This window comes from Corythoichthys intestinalis, chromosome 19 (genome assembly GCF_030265065.1).
Source record: "Corythoichthys intestinalis isolate RoL2023-P3 chromosome 19, ASM3026506v1, whole genome shotgun sequence".
Classification (NCBI taxonomy): Eukaryota; Metazoa; Chordata; class Actinopteri; order Syngnathiformes; family Syngnathidae; genus Corythoichthys; species Corythoichthys intestinalis.
In genome coordinates, this window is record NC_080413.1 from 36,340,705 (window position 1) to 36,362,816 (window position 22,112).

General features: G+C 38.7%; 1 protein-coding gene across 1 annotated transcript in view; it reads right to left on the minus strand.

Annotated features, from left to right (window-relative positions):
• Positions 1-1,557: 1,557 nt before the first annotated feature.
• cdk19 (cyclin dependent kinase 19) overlaps positions 1,558-22,112 on the minus strand; it is a 183,082-nt gene continuing 162,527 nt past the window's right edge. Inside the window, exon 13 of the mRNA XM_057823686.1 lies at positions 1,558-7,459. Within this exon, the coding sequence (XP_057679669.1) occupies positions 7,337-7,459 (123 nt within the window). The 3' untranslated portion in view covers positions 1,558-7,336. The remainder of the gene's footprint in view (positions 7,460-22,112) is intronic.

Below are 22,112 nucleotides of genomic sequence, written 5' to 3' on the forward strand. Positions count from 1 at the left end.
ATGTTTGGTAAAAAAATTGTTTCAATTGCTCTTTAAGCCTCCTTAGGCAGAGGGTTCACTTAATTATTTTCCCCCTTCTGTCATTGTTTGCATGCTATCCTCATTGAAATATGAAAAGCTATAAATGTTTGGGTGGTTTTAGTTAAAGTAGACACTTTGTTTTCATCTGTGTGATTTTGACAAAGATCAGATCACATTTGATTGTGTTTTTTTGCAGAAATGTGAGATTCCAAAAGGTTCAGATACTTTATCATACCACTGTGGCAGATTATTCAGCTACATTACTCCTACATAATCGTAAGACTTTTTTCCAGTAGTAAAAGTACGACTTTAATTTGTAGTCCTTTTTTTTATGGTCCGTCATACTCCATCGTAGGAACTGCGACATGAAAACGAGGGTAAGGTTGGAACGTATGGAGACGGGCAAGGGAATACAAGATGACTTTAGCTCTAAAACAATAATAAAGGGTTACTAACAAAAGGCACCGTCCACACTTCTTGAATTAAAAAAACAACAACAACAACAACAACAGAAAAACACATTACACAGTGGAACTGAATGTGTTAAATCTTGGTTCTACTGTATACTGAAGTGGTGTATCCACTGTAGTAACAAATGTGGAATCTGACAGGTCCCTTTCTATAGCTACTGTATTAAGGCAGAGGAAAGTTTACACCCCCAAAAAAAAAAAAAACTATTCATAAGATGGACACAATAAATATGATTGTATACGATCATACATATGCATTTCTTTACAATAATTCAAATTCATTTAGAGTGCATTTAAAAAAAAGACACGTGTGCGCCGTTTGGAACAAGTGTAGGACTCTTGTAGTGATGAAAATATACACCTCATCCATTAAAAAAAAACCTCAGCATAACAAAAAGCTCGATTCTGACAATGATATATTTGCATAGGAGTTGTCTTGACATACTGTACGTTCTCATTAATACTCGCTGTGGGGGGAAGAATTGATAACTAAAGTGTTCAATCTCAGCTACTTGCAATACTCACGTTGAACAAAGTAGGAGAAAAGCCTTTACAGGTTTCTTGGTTCCGATCTCTTCTGATATTAAATGTCCTGCATGGGTTTGTTTTCTCTATAAAAGTGCATTTAAAAAGATCCAATGTTTTTGAATACTCAGGATAACCCAGCTGTTTGCAGATAAAAGATCCAGTATGAAACCTTATTATAAATACATTTTTACATCTATTATGAGATTGAACAATTAATCTAGAGACTGAAAACGTAGTTAATCAAAACATTTGTCTTTCCTACAGCTTGCACCTTGTATGTGACGTCAAGAGAAACAAGTCCAATTCTCTTTTGTAGTCACTAGGTGTCAGTGTTTCCTCGTTTGTAATGACTTGAGGCTCATCTCTTGCCGCTTCTCCTCTAAAAATAGTGCACGACCCAGAATTGGGTGTCCTCTTTAACACAACAGGGTTTTGCATGAGCGATTGTTCTGGATTCGAATAGAAAAAAACATCTTAAATGCACTTGTGCTTCAGTTATTTTCCATACAGTGCCCGTGTAAAGATGTTTACCCTCTACTTGTATTCTTTTTTTTTTTTTTAATTTGGTGTTTATTTATCACACGCAAAGGTTTCAGTTAATCAAACCAAATTTAATACCACACAAAGAGAACCCAAGAAAATATTCAACTGAGTCTCCAAATGACATCTACGAAAGGGGGAAGGAAATTACCCTATGTGGGAAAAGGACCAGGCAAGCAGACCATTATGGAGGACCAGGAGTGCAAAAATTAAACAAATAATACATAATTACAATATAAACACATTATTTAAGGTGTCATGAAAGTTCTTCTATTTCAATATTTATTTATTTCAATATTTCTTTCAATTTTTATTTTTATTTTTATTTACATATATCACTTTCTATTCATTTTAGGGCTGTCAAACGATTAAAATTTTTAATCGAGTTAATTACAGCTTCAAAATTAATTAATCCTAATTAATCGCAATTCAAACCATCTGTCAAATATGCCACATTTTTCAGTAAATTATTGTTGGAATGGAAAAATAAGACAAGACGGATATATACATTCAACATATGGTACGTAAGTACTGTATTTGTTTATAATGACAATAAAGCAACAAGATGGCATTAACATTATTAACATTCTGTTAAAGGGATCCATGGATAGAAAGACTTGTAGTTCTTAAAAGATAAATGTTGGTACAAGTTACAGAAATTTTATATTAAAACCCCTCTTAATGTTTTCGTTGTAATAAAATGTGTAAAATTTTCAATCAAAAAATTAACTAGTAGCTCGCCATTGTTGATGTCAATAATTACACAATGCTCATGGTGCTGAAACACATAAAATCAATCGCACCCAAGCGCCGGCAGAGGGCGACAAAACACCCAAAAACACAAGTGACAAGTGGACATTACACTGTGCTGTCATTTTAATCTGTTTGAGCAGGGAATGTGCGTTAAGTGTGGCAAATATTTTAACGTGATTAATTTTAAAAATTACCGCCCGTTAACGCGATAATTATGACAGCCCTAATTTATTTCAATGTATATTCATTTATTTCAATTTTTATTTAATTATTTCAACATTTATTTATTCCAATATATATATATATGTTTTATTTCAACATTTCTTTTTTTTTTTTTAACTTTATGTATTTATTTCAATTTTTATGTATTTAACTTTTTATTTACCGTATTTTCCGCACTATAAGGCGCACCTAAAAGCCTTAATCTGGAGCGCCTTATATATGAATCAACATTGAGCCGGAAGTTTTTTTGTTTTGCTTTTCTTTTGACAGATTTATACAAATTTGCAAACAAAAACGGGCTTATAAAATTGCACCATTATAATAAGAAACCCACAAATAACTCTCTCCATCATAATACACAAAATCTTACTTGTTTGCCATGTTTGTACGCACACACACACAGCCGCCGAAGACGCCATTTTCCCCCGAAGAAGAAGTAGGCATGCTGGGATATATAAAACGGTGTTTCGTTTCCATTTGTGTGTTTGTGTAAATATGCTGAAATGGCTCCTAATAAGAGACATGCTTTGTTTTCTTCCCTGACCAATTATAAATCAACATTTTGGGACCAAAAAGACAAAAAATTCCCCCCCAAATTTTGAATAAATAGTTTTATAGTTTGATAATTCAACATAAGCAGTAGGTATAGTTATAGGCGTTTTGGGCCTTTATACATGCTCTGGTCAAATACAGTGCATAAAATGGATGCATAAAATAACCCCAGCCTCTACTGTCGCGCTTATTCTATGCGCCTTATAATGCGGTGCGCCTTATATATGGAAAAAGTTTTAAAATATGTCATTCATTGAAGGTGCGCCTTATAATCCAGTGCGCGTTATAGCGCGGAAAATACAGTATTTCATTCTTGCACTCTTGTTCCCCGTGTGGCCGCATGAAATAATTTTATCTGTCATTGGCTCATCAAACTCTTTGCGCTGGCGTGGTCGTTGTACCTTTTGGCCATTCGTTTTTCCATCTTATTTTGGAAAACAAAAAAACGGAAAACTGAGCCCAATTCAGTTTTTTGTTTTTATGTGTGCAAAAAATGAGAACTGAATTGTCTCCTGTTTCCCAATTAAAAACTGGTAAATCAATAACGGAAAAGGAGCCTTAATCTGTTAATCCAAACTGAAGTCAAAAAAGAAAATACGCCCAGTATTTGTTTTTCCACCAAGTTTGCTTTTACGATGAACCTTGACGCGAAAGACGTTATTCTTCTTCAACAAGACGAACAAGACTCTGCTGCAGCTGCATAATATCAATTTACAGTGCTGGCCAAAAGTATTGGTACCCTTGCAATTCTGTCAGACAATGCTCAATTTCTCCCAGAAAAGGTTTGCATCATTTTACACAAAACTCCAAAAATGGGCCAGACAAAAGTATTGGCACCCTCAACCTAATACTTGGTAGCACAACCTTTAGACAAAATAACTGCGAACAACCGCTTCCGGTATCCAGCTATGAGTTTCTTACAATGCTCTGCTGGAATTTTAGACCATTCTTCTTTAGCCAACTGCTCCAGGTCTCTGAGATTTGAAGGGTGCCATTTTCAGATCTCTCCACAGGTGTTCTATGGGATTCAGGTCTTTAGAAGTCTCCAGTGCATTCTCTCAAACCATTTTCTAGTGCTTTTTGAAGTGTGTTTTGGGTCATTGTCCTGCTGGAAGACCCATGACCTCTGAGGGAGACCCAGCTTTCTCACACTAGGCCCTACATTATGCTGCAAAATTTGTTGGTAGTCTTCAGACTTCATAATGCCATGCACACGGTCAAGCAGTCCAATGCCAGAGGCAGCAAAGCAGCCCCAAAACATCAGGGAACCTCCGCCCTGTTTGACTGTGGGGACCGTGTTCTTTTTTTTGAAGGCCTCGTTTTTTTCCCTGTAAACTCTATGTTGATGCCTTTTCCCAAAAAGCTCGACTTTTGTCTCATCTGACCAGAGAACATTCTTCCAAAACGTTTTTGGCTATCTCAGGTAACTTTTGGCAAACTCCAGCCTGGCTTTTTATGTCTCTGGGTCAGAAGTAAGGTCTTCCTGGGTATCCTACCCAAGAGTTCCCTTTTTTATTCACACGCCGACGGGTAGTACGGGTTGACACTGTTGTACCCTCGGACTGCGGGACAGTTTGAACTTGTTTGGATGTTAGTCGAGGTTCTTTATCCACCATCCTCTCGTTGAAATCTCATCAATTTTTCTTTTCCGTCCACATCTAGGGAGGTTAGCCACAGCGCCATGGGCTTTACACTTATTGATGTGCACAGTAGACACAGGAACATTCAGGTCTTTGGAGACGGACTTGTAGCCTTGAGATTGCCCATGCTTCCTCATAATTTTGATTTTCAAGTCATCAGACAGTTCTTTGGTCTTCTTTCTTTTCTCCATGCTCAATGTGGTACACACAAGGACACAGGACAGAGGTGGAGTCAACTTTAATCCATTTTAACTGGTTGCAAAAGTGATTTAGTTATTGCCGCCACCTGTTATGTGCCACAGGTAAATAACAGGGGCTGTTAATTCTACAAATTAGAGAAGCATCACATCCTTTTTCAAAGGGTGCCAATACTTTTTCCTGCCCGTTTTTGGAGTTTTGTGTAAAATGATAATGATTAATTTTTTCCCCCATTCTCTTCTGTGTTTTTCATTGCAGGCAAAATAAATGAAGATATTAGTACCAAAGCATTTGAAAATGCAATAATTTTCTGGCAGAAATTGAGCATTATCTGCCAGAACTGCAGGGGTGCCAATGCTTTTGGCCAGCCCCCCCCCCGATTTTTATGTTATTATTTATTTATTTATTTATTTATTAATATTTCACTTTTAATTTATTTCATTCTTGCAATCTTGATCCCCTTGTACTGCATGAAATAAATTTATCTGTCATTGGGTCATCAAACTTAGCAAAAAATTAGAAATGAATCGTCTCGGAAAAGGAGCCTTAATTCGTTTTTTCCAACGTCAGTTCATCCAAACTTAAGTCGAAAAACAAAATACGCCCAATATTTGCTTTCCACCAAGTTTTTTTACAGTGAACCTTGACCCTGAAGACGATGTTCTTCTTAAACAAGACGAACAACACCCTGCTGCAGCTGCATTATTTTAATTCATAAGAAGACAAAATGGCTGCACTCAAAAGTGGTGTTCATTTTTTTTGTTTAAACATTATTTTCTCCATTTTCAGAGATCTAAGAAATGTAGTGCTGCAACGAATAATCGATTAACTTGAGTATTCGATTAGAAAAAAAAAATTTTTTTTTTTGTTGCTTTGTGTATTTGTTTAATTAAAGTGGCGTTGTAATGGTTTATTATGAAAGTGTTTGCATTTAGTTTTATTGATTAGGGTGGATACACTGCTCTCTGGTCTGGCTCTTTACACATGGCTGAATCCAACTGGTCCCTGTTAAGACCAACGTAAGCTAAGTTTTTGTTTGAGCTAATGTTTTTTAATGCATTCAGAATTTAGTATATAGGTATTTTAAGCCGTTTTTTGTGGGAATATGTGTCCGAACAATTTGTTAAAAGCATTGCAAAAAAAATTTAGCATTTTACAGCATTAAAACTAGCAGACTTTCTATGTAAGTCAGCCAATTGTTATTTTGTTGTCCATAGATCCTCATTAAAAAAAAAAAAAACTGTTCAGTTTGAGGCTCAGCTCAGGTATTTTAATTTTTCATGTTCCTTATCCGATTACTCAATAATTCGAACTAAGTAGTCCATCGATTAATCGACTACTAAACTATTCGATAGCTGCAGCCCGAAAGAAATATGCGATTCGAACACTGAAATACAATGAGCGACCATCTTTCACATGGTCATTCACAGAGGACAGGAGAACAGCATCTATCACTCATTATGTTGTGTTAAAGAACACACCCAAACCTAGACCAAACCTGTGCTCATGCTCAACATGAGTGTGTCACAACGGGTCCTTTGGAGGGAGCCCACAAGCATTTGTTTCAGCTCTTTTGCAGATCGGTCAGTGCATTTCTAGTGAGTCAAAGGTAAAACATGCATAAAACACCAAGACCAACCCACCCACCGCAACAATAAAAATAAAAATAAAAAAAAACAGTTTGACATAAGTCAGTAACAGTCTTATGAAACAAAGGTGGGTTTGGATAAGGAGGCGCTTACCGTTAGCTGCCCTGTACGTTGATGCGCACATTTGAGTTGAGAAATGGGGTGCATGATGGGATGTCATGTTACCCTATACTTCAAAAGACTTTGCTTCTGTACATTCGAGCTCTGAATATAGGAACCGTAGAAGAACATGATGAAGTTAAATTGCACGTTCAATATTTCCCTGCAATTTCATCAGCCCAAGAGCTGATCTTTCTGTTTGTATAATAAAGGTCTTTTTAAAAGGACAGGGTAAGCTTGTTTTCGTTTCACGATCTAAAGATTGCGCTAAAGGGCTTCCGTAGGTAATATTTACACTTGACATCAAGCTTCAAAACTAACAAATCAAATAGAAAAAGGTGCGATATACGGTCAATATAGGAGCTGCAATCCTTCCTCGAGAGGAACGTTGTATTTATAAGTGCCATAAGTTTGAAGTATGTGTATCGCCTTCACATATATTTTACATGTAAATGTGTCACTGGACTGGAGAGGCAGTATTTGCTTTTTTGGTACCCATTGGTTTGCCTTCATGTTACCATACGTCAAAACGCTGGAATGATGTAATGCCTCGAGAAGCGGGATGAGGAGCCGCTTCCTGCTTGCGTCCAATGATGACATCTGTAGAGGTTAGAAGAGAGAGAGGAGGTCCGTCCCTCTGCTGGTTCGGGAGTGGTCCGGAGCTTCAGTAACGATGGGTCTGGTGGGAGTACTGGGAGCTTTGTTGGGATGACGAGGTGTATCCCATGGTGCTCTGTGGCTGATTGGGACCTTGGGTGCTTTGGTAACCAAGGCGGGAAGTGGAGTGCTGGTAGACACAAAAGGAAAGTAACTTATTTCATCGAATTGTGAAACAGTACATGGGGTACACCAGGGGTTTCCAAACTTTTTGCAAAGGGGGGCAGATTTGGTGTGGTAAAAATGTGGGGGGCCGACCTTTGCTGACATCCTTTATGTAGAACAATATATTTAAGCAAATTTTAGCAAGCCATTCTGTGTGTCACATTTGCTCTAATTTTTTTTTTAATTACCGTATTTTTTGGACTATAAGTCGCAGTTTTTTTTCATAGTTTGGCTGGGGGTGCGACTTATACTCTGGAGCGACTTATGTGTGAAATTATTCACACATTATTATTAAAGATGCACCGATACCGATACTAGTATCGGCAGGGGGCGCCGATCCGGTGGTATCGGTATCGGCGAGTACCAACAAAGACGGCGCCGATACCATTTACCGGTCCATTATTATAACATTTGACCGCAGCCTTTTTTTTTTCTTCTGGTGCTCACTACACTTTGTCTCTGTGTTGTGTGATGACACGTGAACACCAAACAGCTATCGCTATTGGCCTGCTCCAGACCAATGAGAACGGGCCAATAGCCACTTCTGACCAGTGACATGGCCGACATGGCGACATGGCGGCATGGCGGCGGTCGGGAAATATTTCAAAATAGAAATCCCGTCAATTAAAATCAGTGGCTGCATGCAAGATTTGCGGCCTGAAAGTTTGGAGATGTGGAGTTAAATCAGCCAGTTTCAATACCTCGAACCTGATAAAACATTTGAAGACGAAACGCGAACGAACACAACGAGTTTGAGCCTGCAAGAGCAGGACTGCTATCCAGAGGAAGCAGGGCGCTGGATCGGAGCAACTATCTCTGGTCAGTTCACTTCGTCTACTTTACTTTTACTGTCTTTTAATGAAAGAAATGCCACAGTAATTTGGGAAGTGTTTCCAAAGTAGGGTTGCCACCTTTCAGAAATAGAAATAAGGGACCCACCCCCTCCCGAAAAAAACGAGGCTAATAGAGAGACGGGATGCTGTGGTCAATTATTATTACTTATAATTGTGAGCGTCCGCAAATAAGGTTGGACCTCGAAGCGGACAACAAGCGGGGGATAAGTACAAGGGTTTAATGATTGCAAACAAAAAATAACACGCGATCGCGGGATAGTAGAAATAACAAAAGGAGTCCGTGACAGCAGGTCGACGGAGCTCAATACTAAAAACTCGAAGATTAACTAAGACGATAGGCAGCGAGCCAAAAAGCCAAAATAAAAACACTCAAATACCTGCACAGGGTAGAGGTTACAAACGAGTGCAGCACACTAACAGAAAAAACCCAATGCAGGGGCGTAACAAGCAAATGTAGCGAGACTAGTGCGAGATGTCAAATGGCGATCAGCAAAGCAAATATCTCGGCAGACTTCTCTGAGCTCACCCGTGCTTAAATGCTGCGTTGATAAGGCCGCATTGGATTCAGGTGCGACGTCAGGAACGCCCCCACTAACAGCCCAGCAACAAAACACAACCTAACCAGCAACAGAATGTGACAATAATTTCATGAAAGTTGCACTGTTTGGCCTTTGAGAGGTTTAAAAAAAGTTTACTCAGTTCATTCAGAGTTTATTATTATGAACTTATTTTTACTTTCTTACTGTTGGGCTAGTATTATACTTTGTACTAGTCTTTTTCCTATTTTGCAAAGGTAAGCAACAGCCTGACAAAGCCTTGATAGCAATGATTTCACATCCAATTATGTAGCTCTTTGGGGAAAAAAAAAAAAAAAATATATATATATATATATATATATATATATATATAATATATAATCGGGGTGGTATCGGTATGGTATTGGTATCGGTATCGGCCGATACTGCACAGCCAGGTATCGGTATCGGGGCCAAAAAATGGTATCGGTGCAACACTACTAATTATTATATCATTTCACATGTTATTTTGGTGTTTTGGAGTAACACTTATGGTTTGGTAAACTTGTTAGCATGTTCTTTATGCTATAGTTATCTGAATAGCTCTTAATATATGTTACGTTAACATTCCAGCAACATTTGCATTTCGTTGTTCATGTATGATGTAACATTATCATACTGTACACGTCTTCAGCATGTTGTCCTCAATTGCATTTTTATTTTAAATTGCCTTAGAAGAGGACATATCTGTTCTAAGTGTTGATTTGATCAAGTAAATTTCCTCCAAAAATGTGACTTATACTCCGGTGCGACTTATAGTCCGAAAAATATGGTAATAATTTGAACAATCGCGCAACTAGCCTTTGTGGCATTTTCTTTCGACTCTCAGCCTCTTGCGAAATAGTAATGCTGTAAATTTAAACTAGCTTCGAATTGCTTCAATTTCTCGCAACGTATCATCCCTGTAATCTTGTCGTACTAGTCATTGTGTCTTGTTAGGTAATGTCGCCTCACATTGAACTCTTTAAAAACAGCGACTGCCTCTTTGCAAATGAGGCAGACACAGTTGTTGTGCATTTTAGTGAAGAAATAGTCCATTTTCCACCTATCCTTGAAGCGTCGGCCATCGCAGTCAACTTTTTGTTGTTGTTGATTGTCGCCATTTTAGAAAATTGGGAGTGAAGGGTCACACAGGGTAATTTTGCTTAGAGTGCTGCTGCCTTTTAGTGGGTAAATGAGGAGCAGCATTTAGTGTGTAAGCTACTTCATATGCTGGTAGCAGTACTGCTGACCTATTTATTAAGTCTGTGTGCGGGCCAGACGTTATTGATTTTATGACAGAGGCTGGGGGCCGGATGAAATTTGACCACGGACCACATTTGGCCCCCTGGCCTGACTTTGGACATGTCTGGGGTACACCAAAAGTATTGGCACCCCTGTGATTCTGTCAGATAATGCTCAATGTCTCCCAGAAAATGATTGCAATTACAAATGCTTTGGAAGTAATATCTTCATTTATTTTGCTTGCAGTGAAAAGACACAAAAGAGAATGGGAACAAAAATTTAATCATTATCATTTTACAAGAAACTGGGCCAGACAAAAGTATGGGCACCCTTTGAAAAATCATGTGATACTTCTCTAATTTGTGTAATTAACAGCACCTGTTACTTACCTGTGGCAGATAACAGGTGGTGGCTAACTAAACAACACTTGCAGCCAGTTAAAATGGATTAAATTTGACGCAACCTCTGTCCTGTGCCCTTGTGTGTACCACATTGAGCATGGTGAAAAGAAAGAAGACCAAAGACTGTCTAAGGTCTTGAGAAGCAAAATTGTGAGGAAGCATGGGCAATCTCAAGGCTACAAGTCCATCTCCAAAGACCTGAATGTTCCTGTGTCTACTGTGCGCAGTGTCGTCAATAAGTGTAAAGCCTATAGCACTCTGGCTAACCTCCCTAGATGTGGACGGAAAGGAAAAATTGCCGAGAGATTGAAAGATTGTGCGGATGGTGGATATAGAACCTTGACTAACATCCAAAAAGTTCAAGCTGTCCCGCAGTCCAAGGGTACAACAGTGTGAACCCGTACTATCCGTCAGCGTCTGAATGAAGAGGGACTCTATGGTAGGATACCCAGGAAAACCCGACTTCTGACCCAGAAACATACAAAAGCCAGGTTGGATTTTGCCATAACTTACCTGAGAAAGCCAAAAACGTTTTGGAAAAATGTTCGCTGGTCAGATGAGACAAAAGTAGAGCTTTTCCCTTCAAATCTCACAGACCTGGAGCAGTTGGCCAAAGAAGAATGGTCTAAAATTCCAGCAGAGCATTGTAAGAAACTCACTGATGGATACTGGAAGCGGTTGCTCGCAGTTATTTTGTCTAAAGGTTGTGCTACCAAGTATTAGGCTGAGGGTGCAAATACTTTTGTCCGACCTATTTTTGGAGTTTTGTGTAAAACGATAATGATTTTTTTCCCCATTCTCTTTTGTATTTTTTCTTTCCAAGCAAAATAAATGAAGATATTACTACCAAAGCATTTGTAATTGCAATCATTTTCTGGGAGAAATTGAGCATCATCTGACAGAATTGTAAAGGTGCCACTACTTATGGGCAGAAGTGTATACTATAACAGTGTAACGGTACAGGTACCCTGCGGGTTACACAGGAGTTCCGTTCCTATGCTAGCCACGTAACCCGAATTTCCGCGCCAGTCGGAATCAACCCTTTAAATACCACCCACGTAAATCTCAAAATAACTATTCAAAAACATGTATTATACATCATTGTACTGTCTTTGCCAAGATGTTGCAGTTAAGTCCTAGATAAACAACAAACTAAGCTAAGAAATTACGATGTCAGACTTTTTGCTGACTACATTCAGCTGCTCATGAGATCAACAATTGCAGAAGTAAAATAAAAATGAAATTAAATCAGGTTCATCTTCAAAACAGCTATTCAAATTTGCGTTTATAATTAGCTGCCGATACAGCAATAACAATCCACACAAACGATTGTATCAGTTAGCGTCAGAGGTGGTATTAATGCGTTACATGTATGGCTGTCAAACGATTAAAATTTTTAATCGAGTTAATCACAGCTTAAAAATGTAATAATCTTAATTAATCGTGATTCAAACCATCTCTAAAATATGCCATATTTTTCTGTAAATTATTGTTGGAATGGAAAGATAAGACACAAGACGGATATATACATTCAACATACTGTATATACCGGTAAGTACTGTATTTGTTTATCATGACAATAAATCCACAAGATGGCATTAACATTATTAATATTTTTTCTGATAAAGGGATCCACGCTCCACGGATAGACTTATAGTTCTTAAAAGATAAATGTGAGTACAAGATTTAGTAATTTTATACTAAAACCCCTCTTAATGTTTTCGTTTTAATAAAATTTCTAATATTTTCAATCAAAAAAATAAACTAGTAGCTCGCCATTGTCACATGGGCTCCCTGCCGTTCTTCCACAGTGTCTTTAACTACGTAAGGTAGTGATTGAAATACACCACAAGATGTCAATGGCGAGTTTTAAATTAACTTAGAAATCAAGCCAAATAATGTGTTTTGTCCCTCGACTGACGCCGTAGTTCCCTGTTTACTGGTCCATCCATTGCAATTCACGTCATTTGAGTGCTGGCTTCACAACGTACGAGACCTCTGATAGTTTGTAAATTGTGACTAAATATTGCCATCTAGTGTATTTGTTGAGCTAAACAAGAGCTAAACGAAATGTTTGAATAGAGTTTGACCAAAGTCTGAGTAATTTTTATGTGTATTTTGCAGAGCTATTTTGATTGAGAATGCCAGTTCTCTTTGCACTGCTGTTTAACTGTGTGAGAATAGGGCCTCATTAATAAAGATTGAAGCGCTTTTTTTTTTTTTTTGGGGAACATTATTTTTTTGGGGGATATATTATTTTGTTGTGCTTTCACTAAATGATACTTATGCTAGTTGTGAAGGAGTTGCCGAAGCTTATGCCAATAAACGGCGTGGTCCAATGAACGCCTGTGTCCACCAGCCTTTTGTAATATTCTGATATAGAATTATCCGAGGCACCCTGAAGTGCACGCGGCTCCAATGTTTACTCACATGTTGCATTAGTAAGTTAGAGTTTAGAGCTGAAACGAATACTCGAGCAACTCGAGTAACTCGAGTTTAAAAACTGATCCGAGTAATTTTATTCACCTTGAGTAATCGTTTATTTTGACAGCTCTAAGCATCACGTTTCGCTCGGACTACTTTTAATGCGGGACAACGCGCTGGCGTCACGTGCGTAGAGGAAGAAGCAATAAAACAATAGAAAAAACATTTCCGCAGCCGACAGCCGCTCCAAACTACGCCGACGTTGCTAAAAACTAGCCCGCATGATGTTAAGTTGGTAGCAGGTAGCATCTGATGAGTCTCATAGAGATCCCATGTATGTTGAACTAGATGCGAAATGACAGACTCGGCCGCGTCTGGGCAGCGTTAATAAACAGCCGCCATCTTAAAGCAGTAGAGCGCTAAGCGCTGATAAAGAGCGCTAAACGCTAATAAATAAGATTAACGTTAGCCCTGCGGAGGGCTAGGTTTCTATTAATTATGACCACTTTCGATGCGTGGCTAACGTGTCTTACATACAGGCTTTAACATAACATAGCTTTGTGGAGTGATGAGGGTGTAAAATAAAAACTCAATAATGCTAACTATCAATTTTAGCTTAGCAGTCATTGCTGGATAAAACACCAAGTAGCACTGGTCCCTAATGTGCTCCAATACAGCCTGTATCATACATTTATTTTGAACACTGCAAAAACACAAAATCCTATCAGGACTTACAGTTTAGAGTAGCGTAAAACTTAACTAGAACTTAAAAATGGCTTGACACAAATAGAAATTCAATTGAAACACGTGGGAAAAAAATCCTAACTTTTAAGTGATGTGTGTTATCAAGCGTAATGGCATTTTTAGGTATATATATATATTAGGGTGTCCCAGGCTCCCTATATAAAATCACATATTAACAGATTCGGACTCGCACACCCCTTCATTGTATTCCACTTCCTAAAAGAACCGAGCACACGAAATTTCACTCCCATAGCTGGTTGCTAAGGCTTCCCTCATTGACATTCCTACTGGACTGGCAGTGGTTAACGTGTCGGTCTCGCACTCTTCTGACTAATGATCGCCTCTCTCCCAGACCAATTGTCTACCTTGCACGATTCACATTGGACAAGGTATCACATGCACTGGTGCAATACAACTGAAGTGCAATACAACTGAAGACAGGGAAGTGACAGCTGCACTACTGGAAGCTGGCCTTGTCAGCCGTGGGGAATTGGCGGCGGTGATGTTCGACGACCTGAAAGATGAGCTGCCGCTCGTCTTTCTCCTTTGTCAGGAACTGGTCGAAGTCGGTCGCCAGCTTCACCGCTCGCTCGGCAACATCATTCACCGACTTCAGCTCGGACACGACAACTGAAACTTCCCGAAGATCCGCGACTGTAGCTGGGAGAGGCAGCTTCAGGCAGTGGAACAGGTTCTGCGACCTCCGGGTGATGAAGTCGCCCAGGTCAACCCTCTTGAGTGTAAGGGGCCTCCTTCCTTCCACCCGCCGCAGTTCCTTCCCTTTCTCCTGAGCCTCGTAGAGGTTGTGCAGCATCTTGGCCTTCTCCTCTTCCTCGGTCTTCGTTGAAAACATCGCCAGGGGGGCCAAGTCCTCGCTCAAAAACCAGAGATGCCCATGGAACCTCTTGAGAGCAGCCGAGCTGACTTCACTGTCAACAGCAGTGTATCTGTCCAGCTCCTCGCACATCTCCAGGTCGTTGACAGGTGCATTGACGGTCACTGGAGCTTCAAACCACCGCTTGAGGTAGACCGTCACTGCGAACACGGTGATCTTGCGCAGAGTTCTTGCTTCATGTGGGGTGAGTTGGAACTGCTTCAGGAAGATGTAGATTTTCAGCGAGTAGATGCCTTTGGCCATCCATCGAGCCCGGCCGGTTGAAGCGGACAACTTCTGTCCCGGGGCCCGTGAGGAAGAAGCGGGCGAGGAGGAGGAACTCGCGGTAGTCGTCCCTATGGTGGGTGGTCTCCAGCTGGCTGTCGATAAACCCGACGACTTCGTCCTTCTTGAGACTCACCCACTCTGAGAGGTTGTCGTTCGGATGGTTGTCAAAGGGAGATGCCTTCGAGTGGTCCAGAAAATTCCATTCTGCTTTTAAGCGGACGAACAGGGAAATATTAGGGCCAGAGGATCGGAAGAAGAGGCCGAAGACAGCCGCGATGACCAGTTCCATGCTATGATCGCTTGAAAGTGTCATTTTCTCGAAGTAAAGTCACATTCTATCAGAAAAAGACTTGCTTAAACCACCTCCCACGTGGCAAGCTTCCCAAATCCGAAGAGTTTTTCAAAATCAGTGATATTTTGGGGGGAAATCCCTCCCCTTCGAGTTTGATTGCTTTTCTGGATCAGCCACTGTCAACACCAGGTCAAGGCAACACCGCATACGTTCTATGCATGTGAGTGCAAATGGACAGTTGAAAACAGATCAGGATGACGCCCCTACCCGGCTGGCCCCTGTATACGGCATAGCAGACATTACATGTGCTCTGAGGGAACCCTAAATATTAAGCGATCATTGTGAATTTTTTCTCACAGTACTTTGGCAAGAAGTGGAATGCATTGAGAGGGTGTGCGAGATTAGTTTCCTGGATTTACTTTTTTGGGACACCCTAATATATATATATATATATATATATATATATATATATATATATATATATATATATATATATATATATATATAAGATCTAAAGGTTTTTTGAGTGAAATCAGTGAATTTGTCTCTTTTTTTAAATTCTAGTTAATCTGAGATGCAATTGTTGGCTGTTTTTAACAATATACATCGAAAATAAAGACATTGATTGACTGAAAATGGTTCAAGATTAGATGAAATGTCTTGTTTTCTCATGTATATTTATAATTGTTCTTCACCTAAAAATATATTTGTTTTATCCGATTACTCGATTAATCGATAGAATTTTCAGTCGATTACTCGATTACTAAAGTATTCGATAGCTGCAGCCCTATTAGAGTTACGGCCTGCCGAGAGCCGTGAGCTGTGTTAATGTTAAAGCTGAATGTGCTAATAAAGAAACAGAGTGCCAGCACGTCGCGTGTGGTATACCTTTGTTAAGAAAAAGCACAAAACAAGACACTTTTCACTGCCTCTTAGCTCTTAAGTGCGTCATTGTAATCTGTTTGAGGCAATACATGAGCGGGTCATTCCGCGCATGCGTTAAATGCGTCCAATATTTTAACGTGATTAATTTAAAAAATCAATTACCGTCTGTTAACGCGATAAATTTGACAGCACTAGTTACATGTAGTTCGTTACTTTTAGTTTTTGGATTACATTTATGAACAACTGTTTGATAAAGAAAACCGATTCATTACAGTCAGCCTCCTTGTCAGTCGATTTTGTTGTTTAGTTTGTTTAAAGAAAATAAATAAATCATTGACATAATTTATATCAACACGTTGCCCTCAAGAAAAAAAAAATGTTAATCCGCAGCACTTTTTTTTTTTTTTTGAATGAACAGGACTTTTGTCTGATTTGTGTACTGAGAAATTCTTTTCATGTTTTATACTCAGAACCTTTATTTAAAAAGTTAGCAAGTTTTAGCAGTACAACTGTAGATTACAGTTAAGTCAGGAAGCTGTTAATAAAATATTATTTTTGAAAGAAATAGTCATCCATTTTGTCTTCATTGTTACTTACAACATGCCTAAAACAACTTCAAGTTAAATTGTGACGGTAATTGAAAAAAGTGACATTCAATCGATTTGTCGTTTAATTAATCAATTATAAAAATAATTGTTAGTTGCAGCCATATTTGAACCATATAAATTTTTCAAATTCTCTAATGTAGTTCCTATTCAATTGTAGCTATCCAGAGTTATCAGGGTCATCTGACTCGATTCTGGTCAGTTCTGAAAGCCAAAAACATGATGGGTTTTGCAGCGTTAAATAACCTAAAATTATCAGTCCGAAGTTGTGTCAACAGGACAATGACCCCCAACACTCACCAAAAACAGTATTGGAATGGTTAAATCAGGCTTGAATTAAGGCTTTAGAAATCCCTGACTTAAACCTCATTAAGAACATTTGGACAATGTCGTGTGTGTATATTTTTGATCCACCAGATTTTGGTCACTTTTTCCGTTAAACCATAATAGAGTCATAAAAGAACCAAACTTCCTGAATGTTTTTTTTTGTGTGTGTGTGTGACAAAGAAGAATCTGTATTTGATGAGATTTGTACAAATAACGGGAAACTCAAGATAACTAAGTTCTGTACAAATAAACTTCTGATAATAACTGTACCTCCGACCTGAATAAATATCCAACAATAGCTACACATCTGCAACACTGTGTCTATTACGTCAGCGTTAAAATTGTGGTGTCTGTTGCCCAGTGGGGATGGAATCAATGATCAGGAAAAAGTAGGACAACAGTGACACTAATGTTCCACAGTTGCCTGCCTTTGGCTATGTCAATCAATAACAAAATTTGCTGGTAGTTGACAGTTAACATGTGCCACATGCTACAGTGGGGAGAACAAGTATTTGATACACTGCCAATGGGTTTTCCCATTGACTGTGTATCAAATACTTGTTGTCCCCACTGTATATACACAATACATGTCCTATCCATGGACAAATGAATGGAATTGTATTGTCCATGTATATTGACCCAAAAAATAGCACTCTAAGCAGTGTTATTTTCTTCAACAATGACGAAAATATTTCAACGACGAACATTTTTTTCATGACGATGACGTAACGATGACACGCTAAAAACGGCGAGACGACAACAAGATGCGACATGTGACATAATTTCTGTCACAATGTACGTGGAGTACGTCAACTTGCATCGTAGCAGTGTTTGGGTCATGTCACTCATTTGAGATGCGCTAAGCTTCTCCCTCGCTCTCCTCACCGAAGTTTAGAAAGTATCTCAAGCTAAGCTGCGCTCGATCTTGGTTGTTTGGAAACACGGTAAGATTTGTTTTCGTCTGTGCTGAGTGATCATTAGATGCTAAATGTAACTCCTAGCATTAGCGTAGCATTCACGATCGCCTTCGCATTAGCTCCAGAATGGCGAACGTCTTCTTACAACACCGGAAGGTCAAAAGCAGATCCACTTGGCTTTTCTTGTCAGTAAGTCCAGAGGATGTTAAACGATCAGGCATTTTTTTGACGTACAGTTCGTGGATTCTAGGTAGGTTTAAATGAAAATGATGTACCCTATTGGCCCGAATATAAGACAGTGTTTTAGGCAGTGAAATAAGACTAAAAAAGTGGGAGTCGTCTTATATCCGGGGTCTAAACATTATACCAGGGGTGGGCAGACCGGTCCTCGAGGGCCGCAGTGGGTCCTGGTCTTTGTTTTAACTGATTCAGCACAGACAGTTTAACCAATGAGGTTTCAGTGGAAACAAGAAGCACCTGACTGCAATCAACTGATTGCACTTGTAAGAAACCAGATTGGTAAAAGGCTGTCCTCATGATGGGTATGAACAAAAACCCGCACCCACTGCGGCCCTTTCTGGAATAGTTTGCCCACCCCTGCATTATACCCATTCACGACGCTAGATGGCGCCAGATATCATTGAAGCGAATGCTGAACTTGAGGAGTAATGTTCTGTCATGACAGATCTCAGCTACTCTCAAGTTTAACCAGTTTGCATTATTTTATATGCAGTGTTTTTCGTTATTCAGATTTGTTTCGAGACTACAGTTAGTTAGACCTCACTTTGATGGTTAATGGAGTTATTGCAATATTGTTGTTTTATCACAAGAGATTGGTTTATTTAAATTTCAAAAACCAGAAGCCATTCATTTACGAATGCTCTTTAGTTTACATATTTAAATGTTCAGATATTAAGATTTGAATGATGCAAATAACATGCTTTTTCTCTCAAATATATTGTTCTAATCATTTGTTTCAGATGTACTGTAATTATTTTCTGGATAAAAATTAATTTGGTGTTCAAAAAGTCTTTTTTCAAACTTGAGTCTTGAAAAAGAGGGGGTCGTCTTATAATCAGGGACGTCTTATATTCGGGCCAATACGGTACTGCATTTCCTTCTGAGTGTATTATCATCACAAAGTTGGCGTTGTCCTTGTAGATGCTACAATATGTGCTCATCTGCCTTTTTTCATTCGAAATCATTGGAAACCTTTATTTTTGGACTAAAAGTTTTGAATCTTACTGACGAAAACATTTTGAGTAACTATTTACTAAATACATACGAAATCATTTTAAACTGACTAAAATAGGATCAAGACGAATACGTATTTTCGTCCAAAAGACTGACAAAAATTAAAAGTGCTGCCAAAAACGACACTGACTTCTGAGGCACTTCATATTTGATTGTATACGTAAACAGTGTTAGGAATAACGCCGTTATAAATAACGCTATTACATAATGGCATTATTTTTTCAGTAACGGGGTAATCTAACTTATTATTTTTTCCCGCCGTTACAACGCCGTTACCGTTAATGACGGTCAAAAGCGGTGTGTGAATAAATTAAGAAACTATCAGCCCTAGCGAGTCTACTCTGCTCTGTTTGTCATCCAAGACTTGGGGTGCGTTCAGGTTCATGGCAATGAAAATAGTAAATACACATAGACTACCTTTGCAAGAACGATGGAGTTGGCGTTTGATACGCTCATAATGTGCACGTCCTGCACCCATCCGCAGCAAAACTGTCCGTAGCTTTGTAGCGATTTGTAATTTCGGAATCGCTGATGAGTTTAGTAACATACACCAAACAATAAATACAGCAGAATGTCCATTTCGCGTAATTGTGGAAGCCCAACAACTAGCCGATCGATCGGGTCCGATCACGTCATTTCCAAAGTATCGGAATCGGCAAAAATATATTGGCCATGCCTTTTTTTATTATATATATTTTTAATTAATTCGCTTTCTAATTGTATTTAACGTTACAGACATAATATGTTAACACATCCAGAGTCTTTAGTTCACGTATAGCATAGGGTTATCATAAATGTCCCGAAAACGGAGGAATTTACTTACCTGATAAATAAGTCACGTTAAATCATTTAATGCTTATAATATTTGAGCCGTACGACCATTCCACTTGTCGACATACTCTATCTGCTATGCCGCTATTTTACTTACAATGTGAGGTAACAATCACCTTCATCAGAGTAGAGTGAACTTTGACAGGCTTTGAGATCATCTCTCATTTGTCCAAAACCTTACTGACTCTTTCCCCACAATGAGATATATCATGGGAAAGCAATATAGAGATGCAAGGTGTCCATATATAGTTGACTTACCACCTTAAATTATTTCCCAAAGCACAGATGGTATATCCATTGTTAGCATGACTCACAGTCATGGTTTTACTTCCCATCATGGTTCCACTTTCCCATCATGCCTTGGGACATGCTGCAGTATCTGAACTGAAAGCTCAACAAATACACTAGATGGCAGTATTTAGTCACAATACACACAGTCCCAAGTCTTTCTATCCGTGGATCCCTCTCACAGAAACAATGTTAATAACGTAAATGCCATCTTGAGGATTTATTGTCATAATAAACAAATACAGTACTTATGTACTGTATGTTGAATGTATATATATTCGTCCGAGTTTTATTCATTTTTTTCTTAATGCATTGCCAAAATGTATATGATCGGGAAAAATTATCGGGAATTATCGGAATTGAATCGGGAGCCAAAAAAAGCAATCGGATCGGGAAATATCGGGATCGGCAGATACTCAAACTAAAACGATCGGGATCGGATCGGGAGCAAAAAAACATGATCGGAACAACCCTACCAACAACATCTTTACTCTATTTGTCTTCGGCTTGCTCGTAAGGGTCAACATTGTTCACATCCTTAAGTTTGATCACATATCTGTTCTTCGCCTAAGTAATGAGTTTGTCTCTTTATCGAACTGGCAAGTTAAAGTTTAATGTTCCGCGAGCCGGATCTGCTTCCAATATGGCTCATTTGTTGTCAAGTCTCACGTGATCCCCCATTATGTGACGTAAACGCTCGAGCCTAATAGCGCACGTACTTCAGAGCCGGTTGTTTATATGTGAATTGTCTCGCCCTATATTTGTATATGTGTTGTTAATAAAGTTTTTTTTTTTTCAAACAAACTTCAGAGCCGGTGTTTTCAAACACAAACCGGAATAGCGTGTGCGGCAAACACACACACGCAAAACAGATGCAGAGGGATATGATGGCAGAGCATTCAGAGGAGAATTTGTCCTTTACGAAGTGGAAATATAAACACTATTTCAAGTTGGTCGAAATTAAAGGAAAGAACGTGCATGTAAAGTATAATTTATGTCCCGGGGCAAAGCTTTTGTCGACATCTGTGGTAAGCAATTCATATCGGTTTATTTTTGTTGCACTTCAAGTGTAGGATAAATCTGTTGCTGGTGAGGTGCAATAAATATTACAAGGTACTATAACACAACTACCTGTCTGTTCTTCTCTATTCAACTGACTCGAATACTGCTCAGAAAATTTCAAATTCTTTGACATACAACAACTTCTTTTTAAAGTAACGGAAATAGTTACTTTCCCTGGTAACTAGTTACTTTTACTATAGAGTAATTCAGTTACTAACTCAGTTACTTTTTGGAAAAAGTAGTAACTACAACTAATTACTTTTTTAAAGTAACGTGCCCAACACTGTCTATAACACAACTACCTGTCTGTTCTTCTCTATTAAACTGACTCGAAAACTGCTCAGAAAATTTCAAATTCTTTGACATACAACAACTTATTTTTAAAGTAATGGAAATAGTTACTTTCCCTGGTAACTAGTTACTTTTACTATAGAGTAATTCAGTTACTAACTCAGTTACTTTTTGGAAGAAGTAGTGAGTAACTATAACTAATTACTTTTTTAAAGTGACGTTCCCAACACTGTAACACATCAATATCACAGAGGCATAATTCACAACTTTTCCATTTTAGTGCTGTTAGAAGGCCACAAATAAAAACAAACAGGCACCATGGTGATGTGCTCCAGCTGTGTGTGCAGTCAGCTTCGGAACATACGGCCCGTATCAATGGATTATTGTTGTCTACTCATTCGTACATGCCTCATGGCTGCTTACTAATCAAGAAGTGTATCAAATATTCTTCCTTTCCAAAGTCAATAAAGGTCATTTTAGAT